At 38.5% G+C, this 14,063-nt stretch overlaps 1 protein-coding gene across 5 annotated transcripts in view; it reads left to right on the forward strand.

The window, feature by feature from the left end:
• Positions 1 to 6,493: 6,493 nt before the first annotated feature.
• Positions 6,494 to 14,063, forward strand: part of CD84 (CD84 molecule) — a 38,543-nt gene continuing 30,973 nt past the window's right edge. For 4 of the 5 annotated variants that reach the window (XR_010157476.1, XR_010157477.1, XM_063811978.1 and 1 more), the window contains exon 1: positions 6,494 to 6,808. Coding sequence is in view for 3 of the 5 variants with exons in the window: in XM_063811978.1 (XP_063668048.1) it covers positions 6,763 to 6,808 (46 nt within the window). In the remaining 2 variants the exon portion in view is untranslated. The remainder of the gene's footprint in view (positions 6,809 to 14,063) is intronic. The other variant, XM_063811983.1, reaches the window with a different exon arrangement.

The following is a 14,063-nucleotide window of genomic DNA, read 5'->3' on the forward strand; positions in this document are numbered from 1 at the left end:
GCTTTAACAATTCTTTCTTTCTTCTCTTTTCTTTCAGTTATAGTTGTTTTCCAGAGTTTTATTCTTATGTTTTGTTTTTTAATTTACCCTTTCTCTAGTATAGAGAATTTTTCAACATGGAATTAAAGATAATTATGAATCAGGTACAACTGAAGACTATGAAAAGACTTGGAAATGAAAGCATATTACCAAAGTTTAAAACTCAAGCAAATAGCTGAAAACTGTAAACATAGCTGAGAACCCATGTTTGGAAGACATTCTATAGGGTGTCTATAAGGAACTCTATCAGTATGTAAAGCAAGAAGACAAAGAGAAAATCAGGAGATATTAATTCAGCAATATAGAGGATAGCTTTAAATATTTAGGAGGACTTTTAGGAAGAGCAAGTAGAAAGGCCAAAAAGGAAGCCATAATCAAAGAAACAGAAGAAAAATTTTCTTTGATAAAGAAAGATTTGAACCATCAGACTGAAAATACAACTGATTCCAGCCAGAAATATGCCATGCAAACACACCAGGACACATCCTTGTAAAATCTTGAATTTCTGTGATAAAGGGAAAATCTTAAGTGTTTCCAGATGGAAAAGTTAAAGAACAAGAATAAAACTAGTATATGTTTTCTTGTTGCAAACCTAAATGCTGGAACCAATTTAGAACTTTCATTTGGTTCCTTTCTGGGTTTTTATTTCTGTCCAGAAATACCAATCTCTTCAATCTCAGACTTCAAACATTTATGAAAAATGAAATTTAAAAACTAAAAATGTAAACTTTATTTCTCAATAGAAGCTCCATCAAGTTCAAAACACTTTTGAAAGTGATGATACCAACCATTTAGAACATCCCTGAAGGACTGAGTGTCCTGGATACTTAACTATGTTAATGTAGTATTTTTACATTATTAACTGAACAAAAATGGGTGTCCTTTAAAGATTTTTTAAAGATTAGGAAACAAAAAGAAGTCAGAAGAAGCCAAATCAGGACAGTAAAGTTGATCCTAAAGATTTCCTATTGAAAAATGAGCAGGAGCTTTGTTGTAGAGAAAGACTCTAGCAAAGCTTTTCTGGGCATTTTTCTGCTAAAGCTTTGTCTAACTTTCTCAAAATACTTTCATAATAAGCAAATGTTATTGTTCTTTGGTCCTTTAGAAAGTCAACAAACAAAATGCCTTGAGCATCACAAAAAACTGTTCCAATGACCTTTGCTCTTGACTTGTTCACTTTCGCTTTGACTGGACAGCTTCCACCTCTTGGTGGCCATTCCTTTGATTGTGCATTGTCTTCAGGATTATACTGATAAAGCCATGTTACATCTCCTGTTATAATTCTTTGAAGAAATGCTTCTACAAAGCATTTTCAAAGTGGGATCATCCTGCTTCTTTAAAATTTCCATTGAAAGCTTTGCTCTTGCCTTCAGCTGATCTGAGAGCAACAACTTTGGCACTCATTGAGTGATAAGTTCGCCCAATTTTAATTTCTCAGTCAGAATTGTGTAATTGGTTCAATACATGGAAATCAATAAACGTAATCCATCACATAAACAGAACCAATGACAAAAACCACATGATTATCTCAATAGATGCAGAAAACGCCTTTGAAAAAATTCAACAGCTTTTCATGCTAAAAACTCTCAATAAACTAGGTATTGATGGAACATATCTCAAAATAATAAGAGCTCTTTATGACAAACCCACAGCCAGTATCATACTGAATGGGGAAAAAAACTGGAAGCATTCCCTTTGAAAACCAGCACAAGGCAAGGATGCCCTCTCTCACCACTCCTATTCAACATAGTATTGGAAGTTCTGGCCAGGGCAATCAGGCAAGAGAAAGAAATACAGCGTATTCAAATAGGAAGAGAGGAAGTCAAATTGTCTCTGTTTGCAGATGACATGATTGTATATTTAGTAAACCTCATTGTATCAGCCCAAAACCTCCTTAAGCTGATAAGCAACTTCAGCAAAGTCTCAGGATACAAAATCAATGTGCGAAAATGACAAGCATTCCTATACACCAATAACAGACAACAGAGAGCCAAATCATGAGTGAACTCTCATTCACAATTGCTACAAAGAGAATAAAATACCTAGGAATACAACTTACAAGGGATATGAAGGACCTCTTCAAAAACCACTGCTCAAGGAAATAAGAGAGGACACAAACAAATGGAAAAACATTGCATGCTCATGGATAGGAAGAATCAGTATCATGAAAATGGCCTTACTGCCCAAAGTAATTTATAGATTCAATGCTCTCCCCATCCAGCTACCACTGACTTTCTTCACAGAATTGGAAAAAACTATTTTAAACTTCATATGGAACCAAAAAACAGCCCACATACACAAGAAAATCCTGGGCAAGAAGAACAAAGCTGGAGGCATCATGCTACCTGACTTCAAACTACCCTGCAAGTCTACAGTAACCAAAACAACATGGCACTGGTATCAAAACAGATATATAGACCAATGGAACAGAACAGAGGCCTCAGAAATAACACCACACATTTACTGCCATCTGATCTTTGACAAACCTGACACACACAAGCAATGGGGAAAGGATTCCCTATTTAATAAATGATTTTGGGAAAGCTGGCTAGCCATATGCAGAAAACTGAAACTGGACCCCTTCCTTACACATTATACAAAAATCAACTCAAGATTGATCAAAGACTTAAACATAAGACCTAGGACCATAAAAATCCTAGAAGAAAACCTATACAATACCATTCAGGATATAGGCATGGGAAAAGACTTCATGTCTAAAACACCAAAAACAATGGCAAAAAAAGCTAAAATTGACAAATGGGATCTAATTAAACTAAAGAGCCTCTGCACAGCAAAAGAAACTATCATCATCATCAGAGTGAACAGGCAACCTACAGAATGGGAGAAGATTTTTGCAATCTGTCCATCTGACAAAGGGCTAATATCCAGAAGCTACAAAGAACTGAAAGAAATTTACAAGAAAAAAGGCAACAATCCCATCCAAAAATGGGCAAAGGATATGAACAGACACTTTTCAAAAGAAGACATTTACGCAGCCAACAGATGTATGAAAAAATGCTTATCATCACTGGTCATTAGAGAAATGCAAATGAAAACCACAATGAGACCATCTCATGCCAGTTAGAATGGCAATCATTAAAATGTCAGGAAACAACAGATGCTGGAGAGGTTGTGGAAAAATAGGAACACTTTTACACTGTTGGTGGGAGTGTAAATTAGTTCAACCATTGTGGAAGACAGTGTGGCAATTCCTCAAGCATCTAGAACTAGAAATACCATTCGACCCAGCAATCCCATTACTGGGCATATATCCAAAGGATTATAAATCAATCTACGATAAAGACACATGCACACATATTTATTTATTTATTTATTTGCAGCACTATTCACAATAGCAAAGACTTGGACAAATGTCCATCAATGATAGACTGGATTAAGAAAATGTGGCACATATACACCATGGAATACTATGCAGACATAAAAAAGGATGAGTTCATGTCCTTTGCAGGGATGTGGATGAAGCTGGAAACCATCATTCTCAGCCAACTATCACGAGATCAGAAAACCAAACAACTCATGTTCTCACTGATAAGTGGGAGTTGAACAATGAGAACACATGGACACAGGGAGGAGAACATCACACTGGGGCCTGTGGGGGATGGGGGGGCTAGAGGAAGGATAGCATTAGGAGAAATATCTAATGTAGGTGATGGGTTGATGGGTGCAGCAAACCACCATGGCACGTGTATACCTATGTAACAAAACTGCACGTTCTGCACATGTAATCCAGAACTTAAAGTAGAATAATAAAAAAATTAAGTTACATAAACGTAAAATAAAATACACAGTATTAAAAAAATCTTGTAATATACCATTTCCACATAAGAAATTCGTCTCTCCAGTAAATTATATATCACCATAAACAAAAATATACAGGAACTGAGAGAAATCAATAACTCTACTGTTTTGTGCAAATGCAGTTGAGTTTGTGATCACAACTGCCCTTATCTATAAATCTGCTAACCCTTGAGCCTTGAAGGGAAAAGATAAACACCAGCAGCCAGTGTTTTAATTGTACCACAAGAAGGCCTGAACAACAAGAACATTTTTCCTGCATTAGTTTCATCGATACCCTGTCACTGAAGTCAGGAAATACCTTGCCAGTAAGGGACTGCGTTTTAAAGTTACTTTGATATTGGACAGTGCCCCTGGCCACCCAGAGCCCCAGGAGTTCAACAGCAAAGGCACTGAAATGGTATACTTGTCCCCAGACATGTTTCTAATTCAGCCTCTAGAACAGGGGGTCATAAGGACCTTTAAGTCTCATTATACACATACTCTATGGAAAGAATTGTCAATGCCTAGGAAGAGAACCCCAGGAGAGGGCCATCATGAAAGTCTAGAAAGATTACACCATTAAAGATGCTATCATTGTTGCAGAAAAAGTGGTGAAAGCCATTAAGCCTGAGACAATAAACTCTGCTTGAGGAAACTGTGTCCAAATGTTGTGCGTGACTTCACAGGATTTATGACAGAGCTACTCAAGGAAATTATGAAAGATATTGTGGATATGGCAAAAAAAAAAGGTGGGGTAAAATGTTTCAAGAAATAGATCTTGGCAAAATTCAAGAGCTAATAGACACCACACCAGAGGAATTAATGGAAGATGACTTGATGGAGAAGAATGCATCTAAGCCAGGATCAAACAATGTGGAAGAAAACATAGAAGCAGCAGTGCCAGAAAACAAGCTGACATTAGACAGTCTGACAGAAGGCTTCTGACTATTCGGGACTGCTTTTGACTTCTTTTATGATATGGGCCCATCTATGGTATGATACAGGCACTAAAACTAAAACAAATGGTAGAAGTAAGAAGGGGTACCATATAGAAACATTTTTAGAGAAATGAACAAGCAAAAAAGTCAGACAAAAATTAAATATATTTCTGAAAAGTTACACTGACTGTTCCTGTCTCTTCCACCTTCCTTTCAACCTCCTCTATCTCTTCTTCCCCAGGGACCCCTGAGACAGCAAGACCAACTCCTCCTTATCCTCCTCCTCCTTAGCCTACTTAACATGAAGATGATGAGGATAAAGACCTTTATGATGATCTAATTCCACTTAATGAACAGTAAATATATTTTGTCTTCATTTTGATTTTCTGAATACCATTTTATTTTCTCTAGCTTACTTTCCTGCAAGAATATGGTAAATAATGTATACGACACATAGAATATGTGTTAATCAACTGTGTTGTTGGTAAGGCTTCCTGTCAACAGTAGGCTATTAGTAGTTGAGTTTAGTGGTGTCAAAAGTTATGCATGGATTTTCGACTGTTTGAGGGGACAGCACTCCAAACCCCTGCATTGTTCAAGGGTCAACTATATTCAGTATTATGTAAGTATATATGGGAAATGATCAGCAGGATTGTTTAATGTGTGACTCTAGAGGCCAGGTTACCTAGAAATGAGCTAGCTAGCATGAGGACTCGTCTCAGTTAAAAAAAAAAAGCTGTACGCATCCTCCAGGTCTTAGGGGTAGTGTCCCCAGCCTTCTCATTACTCCCCAAAACAGCTGAGTCAAACTTAAATATTCATTTATATCCCCATTCCCAGACAACATCGCCCATACACACATTACACAATCACTCTTATTCTTGTTAACCAAGATGAAGACCCTCTACAAGAAATAGTCCTGTTACATCTAGCTCAACTCCACCTAAGCATGCCTCTGCACCTGCTGTCTCTCATGCCCAGGAGTCACAGTCTTTGCCAAGTGACACTGCTGGCTTTTAACTCAGTTCCCTAATTCACTGTGTGATATAGGGAAAAGTCACTTCCTCTCCTTCTGAGCCAGTTTCTCCATCTGCAAAATAGATTCAATAGTCTAAAAATCCCTTTTGACTTCATTTTTATCAAACACTTTTTGTGTCCCTAATAAGGTGTGATCATAATCATAATGTTTCATGATGATATCATGGAATTATACATAATTATATGTATGTAGTTATACTATATTATATATTAATATATTATATAATTATATATTATTGTATCATATATAAATATAATTATATATTATTAATATAATCCTTAATATTGATTATGTTAAATAATATCACATGTTGATTATACATTATAATACATAATCATGTACTTGTGATCATTTTATATAACTATAATTATGTAATTTTAATTGCTATGTTTTTTTAAGCTCCTACCATATGTCAAAACATTTTTCCTGTTTCATATCCCCCACCGCCATTCGCCTAATAATGGTAATTCATTCTTTGAGCCTGTCTCAGGTTGGTTGTCAGTTTCTTTAGGAAGCCTACTCCAACTTTTCTTAGCCTGAGTTAGATGCTCCTATTCCTCTCATAGTTCCCTGTATTTTTCCTATAGCAATGCTTATTACATTATATTGGAACTGCTTATAGAGTTGTTGATTACTCCAAAAAAGAGTATAAATGCCATGAAAGGAGGGTGATCAATTGTTTTGTTGCTCTGTATATTGCCAGCACCCAGAAGAGGGCCTGGCACATAGTAGGCACACAATAAATATTTGTTGAATAAATAATTAATGCTAGGCACTTTAAATTGGAAAAAACTAGCACAGTAATACAAAGACCAGTGTTAACTAAATCAGTTAACATGCACTTCCTTTCTTAAATGTGGTTATAAAAAGGAGGAAGAAAACTCAAGTGAAACTGACTCTGCTAGAACAGTGCCGTGCTTTTCCACAGAAGGTTAGACCCTGAGAGAGATGGCTCAGCACCACCTATGGATCTTGCTCCTTTGCCTGCAAACCTGTGAGTTCTGACCCTTGCTGATCGCCCCCTAGTTTTCCATAAAGTTTTAAAAATTGCCCTTAAGGAAGACATTGAACTGTCTTTTTGATCTGTGTTTAGCAGAACACCCTGGTCTCAGTATCTACTGTACTCAACAGGATCCAACTGGCTGGGGAGAGACTTAAAATTCAAACCTAAGTGTTTAGGTTCAGCTTTAAAGTTTATATTTCTGAGTTATATTTCTGAGATCTGGAGATCTCAGTTTCCAAAGGTCCGAGGCAAATCCTTCTCAGAGGAATCAGCACTTGGTAAACCCACCCACAAAGCCTGGCAAAAGAAAGATCTTCTAAAAGCTTGAATGACTTACAAGCAATTTCTTCTTGGCATTCAACTGTGATGGCGTTTGAGAGAGAAAAATGTCTTTCCTAATTATAGTTGATTGTTCTATCTGGTTAAAGTGATGGATGACTCATCGTTATCATTGTTGAGCCTCATCTCTATAAACTCCCTTTATTTTCAAAACACAGAGCTATTACTCTGCTTTTATCCTCAAGAAACTCTGAAATAAATGAGGAAGAGATTACTATCCCATTTTTTACAAATAGTCTCAAAAAAGAGTTGGAGAACTTGAATTAAAAACCCTATTTTTCTTACTTATGGCATAATAGTAAACTAAAAGAACAACAAGAATATTGATTGTTATTGGTACAAAGAAAATTGTAACATTAACACAGATCTGGGAGTGCTGTGTCATTGTACATATTATCTCCTTAAATAAAAACAATTGCTCTAACAGGAATTTACTATGTTTGGAACTTCTAAATCTACTTCTAGTATCTCTTGCCAGTTCTGAAAATGCACTAGCAAAATTCTGGCATGAGTTAGAACCCTGGGAACCTAGTACGTTTGGATTTTCTGTAAAGGTAGGATCAATGCACCATGATCTCTCTGGTTCCCTTGGCCATTTCAAGCTATGGCTCCTTTAATTTGAACTTCATGGAGATTGTAACCACTAGTCAGACCAAATTTTTGGAGCCTCTGCTGGTCGCTCTAGAATGGCAGACAGAAAACGCAAGTAGATGAGGAATGGTACTAGGGATGTCCCTAATCTTCCAGAGAGAGACCAGACAAGGTAGCATTTGATACCACTTAATTTTCAAAACATTCTACAATGTTTATGCCTACATTCTTATGTCATCCATATGAAAACCATTGAGATGAGCAAGATAGACGTTATTAATCCCATTATGCAAGAAAAATAATAAATTAAGATTTAGGGGTTTAAAAATTCACCTGAAATTTCACTACCTAAATTGGTAGAGCTGGAAATAGACATTGGTTTTTCTAATTCCAAGGTTAATCTCAATCCCATTGGTTCTTCTTTCTGCTCCACCTGACCTCTTCACTCATTGCTTTCAAATTTTTGATGCTCTTCAAAAGGTTAATACCTGCTAAGATAAAAGGTAGCTCTAGGATACACTTCTTTCATCTACTGAAACTGAAATAAAGTTGTCAAATCAGCTAGTAGTGAATTGTTTACGAGTTTTGTGACCTAGACGAAGTTACATTCCTCCTCTGACTCTTGTTTCAGCTTCAAAATGGGGAGGCTATTAATACAGTAGAATTGTTTTGAGAATCAAAATGATGATAATGCATGTACAACACTTGCCATAGTACCTGAATATAGTAAGTGTTTAACAGATATCAGCTAATGCTACTATTTTTCACACTCGCTTTTCATGCATTATTAGGAAGAGCCATGGCTTTACCACACAGAGATCCTGGGCAGGACTCCTCTGTGAGGAAATTGTCCAAGGAACATAAACAGGAGAAAAGGTGGTGGGAGTTTGAGCTTAGGTGTTGGTTGTCAAGGTTCTGGAAAAGGAAACTAGGAGTGAGATATTCATTTCATCAAGGATCCATGAAAGGGGAATGGGAGCTTGTTCATATAAAAGTGAAGCCAGGAGTACTTTTTACATACTGTCCACCTTTACTGAATTATCTGTTTGCCTCTTAAGGATTATTCTGCAAACCTTTTCTGAGCACAAAAATATACCGTGAATTCCTCCTGCTGCTGTTCCTGGTAGAGATAGTCCCTTACATTCAGTATTGGGCTTAGGAGTCTACACTTTACACATTTCCCTGGAATTCAGAGCAGTTGAAGAGGCTGAGAAGCAGTGGAGAGATGCAGGGAGAAATCCCCATTTCCCCTCAGAAATCACCGACATAAGGAAAGTCTGAGTGTGCAAACTTATGACTGTTCCATGTTGGAAAAGTTTTCTCTGAGTCAAAATTCACAGTCTTATGCTCTGATGCCAACTTTCTGATCATGACTTTGGAAACACCATGACTCTGACTGTCTCTCCACATACCCTGGGAGACACTCCCACTCTGAGGGTAGGAGATGAAGGAGTCCACCAGTTTTAATCCTTGCCCATCCCCTCTACATATTCTGTCTCATACTCTTAATTCTTCCTTTTCTCTGCCCCATTCTTATTTCTATTTCTTCAACTCCCTGTCTTGTCTCCCATCAATAATAGTAATAAATAACCATTTATGGAGCAATCACTGCATATTCAGCATTACTCTAAGTAGTCTACAGTTATTATTTTGTTTAATCCTTACAACACACTATGAGATAGATACGGTTTATGTGCACATATACAGATGAAAGCATTGATACACAGAGAGTCAAAGGTCACTTAACCAAAAAGTGAAAGAAGTAGAATTTAAGCTTCAGAGTCCTTAGACTTCACCTCTGAGTCATGCTGCCTCCACCCACATTGATGCTGAAGTGGAGTAAATTACTTTCCCCACTATTAATGTTTGGGAATATGTCAGTAAAGAGTGATGATTTATTTATTTCTGTCAAGACAGGATTATTCGGATAGAAGCTGTGCCTTTCTCTATACCCACCCACAGAGGAGGAAGGAGCTGTTGGCAGGTCCTTGCCAATAACGGAAGTTTAGGCAGGGCAGTGAGGCAGAATACCCAAGCAAATAACCATCTCCAGACATCTTTCAAATACCATTCACTTTAATATTATTCAAATGTGATTTGAATTAGTTTCTTTAAACAAATAAAAGTCCAATATCAGCATGATGTTGATGTCTTGTTGGATGTTAAACATGGTCATGGGCATTTCAGCAGTTGAGACTTAAAATTCTAAGAAATGAGTGGGCCCACTATGGGTAACTGGACCCCAACCATCATCCTGGGGCTCGGAGACAGGAAGCATACCTGTGGAAGTATGCTGACAAAACAACGTGCCACTGATCTGAAGTCCTTGCATCGAGGGGTCTTCAAGATAAGGACAAGTTCTCTGTATTAGAATGAGATTTAAACAGATGACTACCATAGACATTCAGAAAAGGGCTCAAAAGCAGAAATCCAGTTATAAAAATGGAAATATATTATTTATGGGTAAAACTGTTTATCAAAAGCCAAGCTTCCAAACAGAGCTTGGGAAGCTGTTCCCCCTGTGATAACTCAGGCCTTCAGTGGAAGGCAGTGGAGGCCTACTTTGTCAGCTCCAACTGCTGAAGCAGTCCTGGAGATCAATATGGAGGCCAACAAGGCAGCCAGAGCACCTTCACAACAGGAGCCTGATGGTCAGTGCCAAGCCATTCAGGCTACTGGAGTATTCCTAAATCAAACCTTTCTTGTCTTGGACCTTAGGAGAGGGATGGACCTGTAAGTTGGGAGATCACTGGGCTCATCTATGTGAAACTTGGAAAGAGGTATGAGCAATCAGCTGGGGGCTGATATAGGTGGAACTGACTAGGTACTCTTGTTTCCTTTGTTATACTCAGTGTTCAAGTACACGCTAATAGAGGGCAGCAGTGTTAAAACGGATGGCCATGATCTCATATCTGTTTTGAGATTTTGTGTGTGTGTGTGTGTGTGTGTGTGTGTGTGTGTGTGTGTTTTGAAGGAACTGATTCAAGTAAACCTAAATCCCAATAAAGGTGATATAATATAAAACTCCCAGGGGAAAACAATGTACTATTGCATGAGGGTAGTAAGTTCCTTTTTCTTAAAACCTCATGATCAAGGACTTTCCGTCGCTTTGGAGAATGACACAAAATTTCTGCCTGCCCAGCCCTGTGCTTCCTCTTCCCCTCTATGTCCCTTCACTCAGTGGGAGCAGTTATAATGGACTCTCTTTTGGGTACCACATGCTAAAGCTACCTCTGGTCACTCTCCCAGACCTACAATACTCAGCGATGTTCCACCCCCACTTTTTGACTCTAGGAGGCAGTGGGTGGAGAAGAGGAGGGGAAGTTTAGCTAGTGCCACAAAAAAAGAACAAGAAATGTTTGTCTGGAGGATCCTAAGAAAGTAAGGGGGTGGAGGTGTCTGTTAAGCAACTGTGCAGTCTTCCCCATTTCCACTCTTATTAATAGCTACTTGCTGACTTTAACATCTCCCCAATACCCCAACTCTAATGTTTCCCTTCATAGTTGTCTGAGGTGTTATTTTAGTCTCTTTGAAGATGTTTATTTGTTTTACATAGCAAACATATATAGTGCCTAGTATATGCCAGGCACTATTCTAAGAGGTCTACAAATATCAATTCATTTAACCCTCATAATATTTTTATGAGGTCAAATATTGTGCTACTATTACCTTCACTAATGTGCTAATATTACCTTCATTTTAAAACTGAGGAAACCTAGGCACAGAGAGGTTACTGACTTTCCCTGGGGTTCATGGCCAGTCCCTGACAGAGCCAGGATTCTAGCCCAGGCAGGCTAGTTCTCAGTGACTAGCCCATGGTGACACACAGGTGATTCCACAAGGCAACGCTCTCCTTGGGACCACTAGACTCTTCTCCATTAGTACACACACTTGAGAGCACCCTCATGTCATTTAATCCTAATAATTCCTCAAAGTGGCAGGACAGCTCTGTTTTATTTCTTTTACCAACTAGAACCCTCTGACTTAGCAAGTAAGTGACATTCATGGTCATTTAGCTAGTCAACAACAGACCCTAGACTCAAACATGTTTCCTAATCCCTGATTCAGGACACTTTTACTAACTATGCTGTGGGTCACCATTTTGTGGATCTAAAAAATTTTCTTCACAAACAGTATAGAATATAGAAAGAAATTGCAGTTAGCCATCTGATTCTTGTTAATAATCAGTTTAAATACTTGACCTTTCACATCAAGACCCAGAGATCAGTAAAGAGTCCTCTCTTGCCTTCACTCTTTCTCTTGCTGAGATTTTCTGCCTTGTTTTTCTATTGTTGGAAAAGATTAATTGAGTCAGTTGCAAAAAAAAAAAAGCTTTGTTTTTTGTTTTGTTTGTTTTTGTTTTTTGTTTTGAGACAGAGTCTTGCCCTGTCACCCAGGCTGGAGGGCAGTAGCACAATCGTGGTTCATGGCAGCCTTGACTTCCCAGGCTCAAGTGATCCTCCTGTCTCAGCCTCCCAAGTAGCTGAGACTACAGGCATGCATTACCATGCCTGACTAATTTTTTTTTTATTTTCTTTTTCATAGAGATGGGATCTCATTGTGTTTCCCAGGCTGGTGTTCATTTTTTCAACAAACATTTAATAATCATCCACTAGTTATTGGAGGAACAGTAGTGATTGAAACAGAAAAAGACTCACATTCTTGATAATTGCATTATAGTAGCAGTGTATTGAGGGGATGGGTTGGGAGACAATCAATAAATAAGCACAGGCAATGCTTTAGTGGTGATAACTGCAGTGAAGAGAAGGATAGTAAGGCAAGGCAAGAGAGAAGGATGGGGTGGGGATTGCTATTTTAGGCACAGTGACCAGGAAAGCTCTTTCTAATGAGATGATGTTGGGAGAAAACCCCGAACAAAGTGGGGGACTGCTGAAAAGAGTGTGGTAGGAAAAGAGGAGAACAACAGGTGCAAAAGCTCTAAGGCAAAGTGCCCTTGGCCTGTTTACAGAACAGAGGGAGCTGATGTGGTTGGAGTAGGGAAGTAGGGGAAGATCAGACAGAGCCTAGTAGTGATGGTTAAGATTATGAAAGGAGAATAGAGAGCTCCCCAGACTCCAAGGGTACACTGTGTTCATTTTTAATAGAATCTAAGGAGAATTATGGGGTTTTAGGTCTATATAATCTCTCCATTGTCATCCATATTTGACTTTGGATTCCACCCAAAACATCAGTAAGTTTTGCTTGCCCAGCCTTGAAGAATTTTCCTCTCATGAGTTAAAAGCCTCATACCTCAACAATCTTTATACAATCTATATATATGGGTTTCTGATTCTTTTGTATTTGTTTTTTGTTTTTTCAAATATTCTTCTTTTTCTCACGATCCCTATTGTCTTCTTCTAGTCAGTGGCTTTGAGCTGCCTAACCATGAAATGTACATTTGTAAAATCCATCCATATCCCTAGGATCATCCAGGGAAACAGGGTTATCATCTTAGACACAGAAAGGTGTATTGCATTGGGAAGGGTGCCCCAGCCCAATCCAGGAGGGGAAGGCAACCTCCAGTGAGCAACCAGTCCTCAGTGATCTCTTTCAACACTGGTCATCCTGCCCCCTGAGTCCTGGGCTCCCTCTTTGCCATAGCTACCTAAGAGTCACAGTGAACAGGTTTTTCCATCTAAGCCTGCACCCCAGGGTTTCAGCCTTTTCTTGCCTTTGCTTCTCCTCTGGAGGTATGACCTTTCTCCTACCTTTCCCATTTGTGTTCTGGCATAAGAAGGTCACGAAATCACACTCTTTGGAAAAGGTTGTAAATGTGGGTTACCACTTCTTCACTGGGCTCTCAAGGGTACTTAGCAAACACTTGATCCCCTTCATCAATCTCTTGTTGACTCCCTATGGTGTTCCGTATAGTAACATTCCCCCCCCCCCAATTTTTACATTCACCAAAATAATAGCAACTACCATTTATATGTGCCAGGCATTGTGCTAAGTGCTTTATCTTCGCAATTGCATTTAATAATTATCCACACTTTACAGATGAGGCACCTGAGGAACAGTGAATTTCAGTAATTTTCTCAAGATAACACAGCTAGGTTCAAATATTCCTAGATTCAAAATCTGCACCTTTAGTCTGTATACCTCCTAGCTGGTCCCACTCTTGCCTCCTCACTGTTGCCAGTTAGTCTCCCCTCCTACATTACTGAAGAGATGAAGGCCACCAAGAATGATTATCTTCCATTTTATCCTATCTATTCCAAAATGTCCACTGTGTATTAAGCACCTTCTATGTGTCCTCAAAACAATTCTATAAGGCAGGTGTTATTATAGCCCATCTTGTAGTCAAGTAAGATCAGAG

This window comes from Pan troglodytes, chromosome 1 (assembly GCF_028858775.2).
Source record: "Pan troglodytes isolate AG18354 chromosome 1, NHGRI_mPanTro3-v2.0_pri, whole genome shotgun sequence".
Lineage (NCBI taxonomy): Eukaryota > Metazoa > Chordata > Mammalia > Primates > Hominidae > Pan > Pan troglodytes.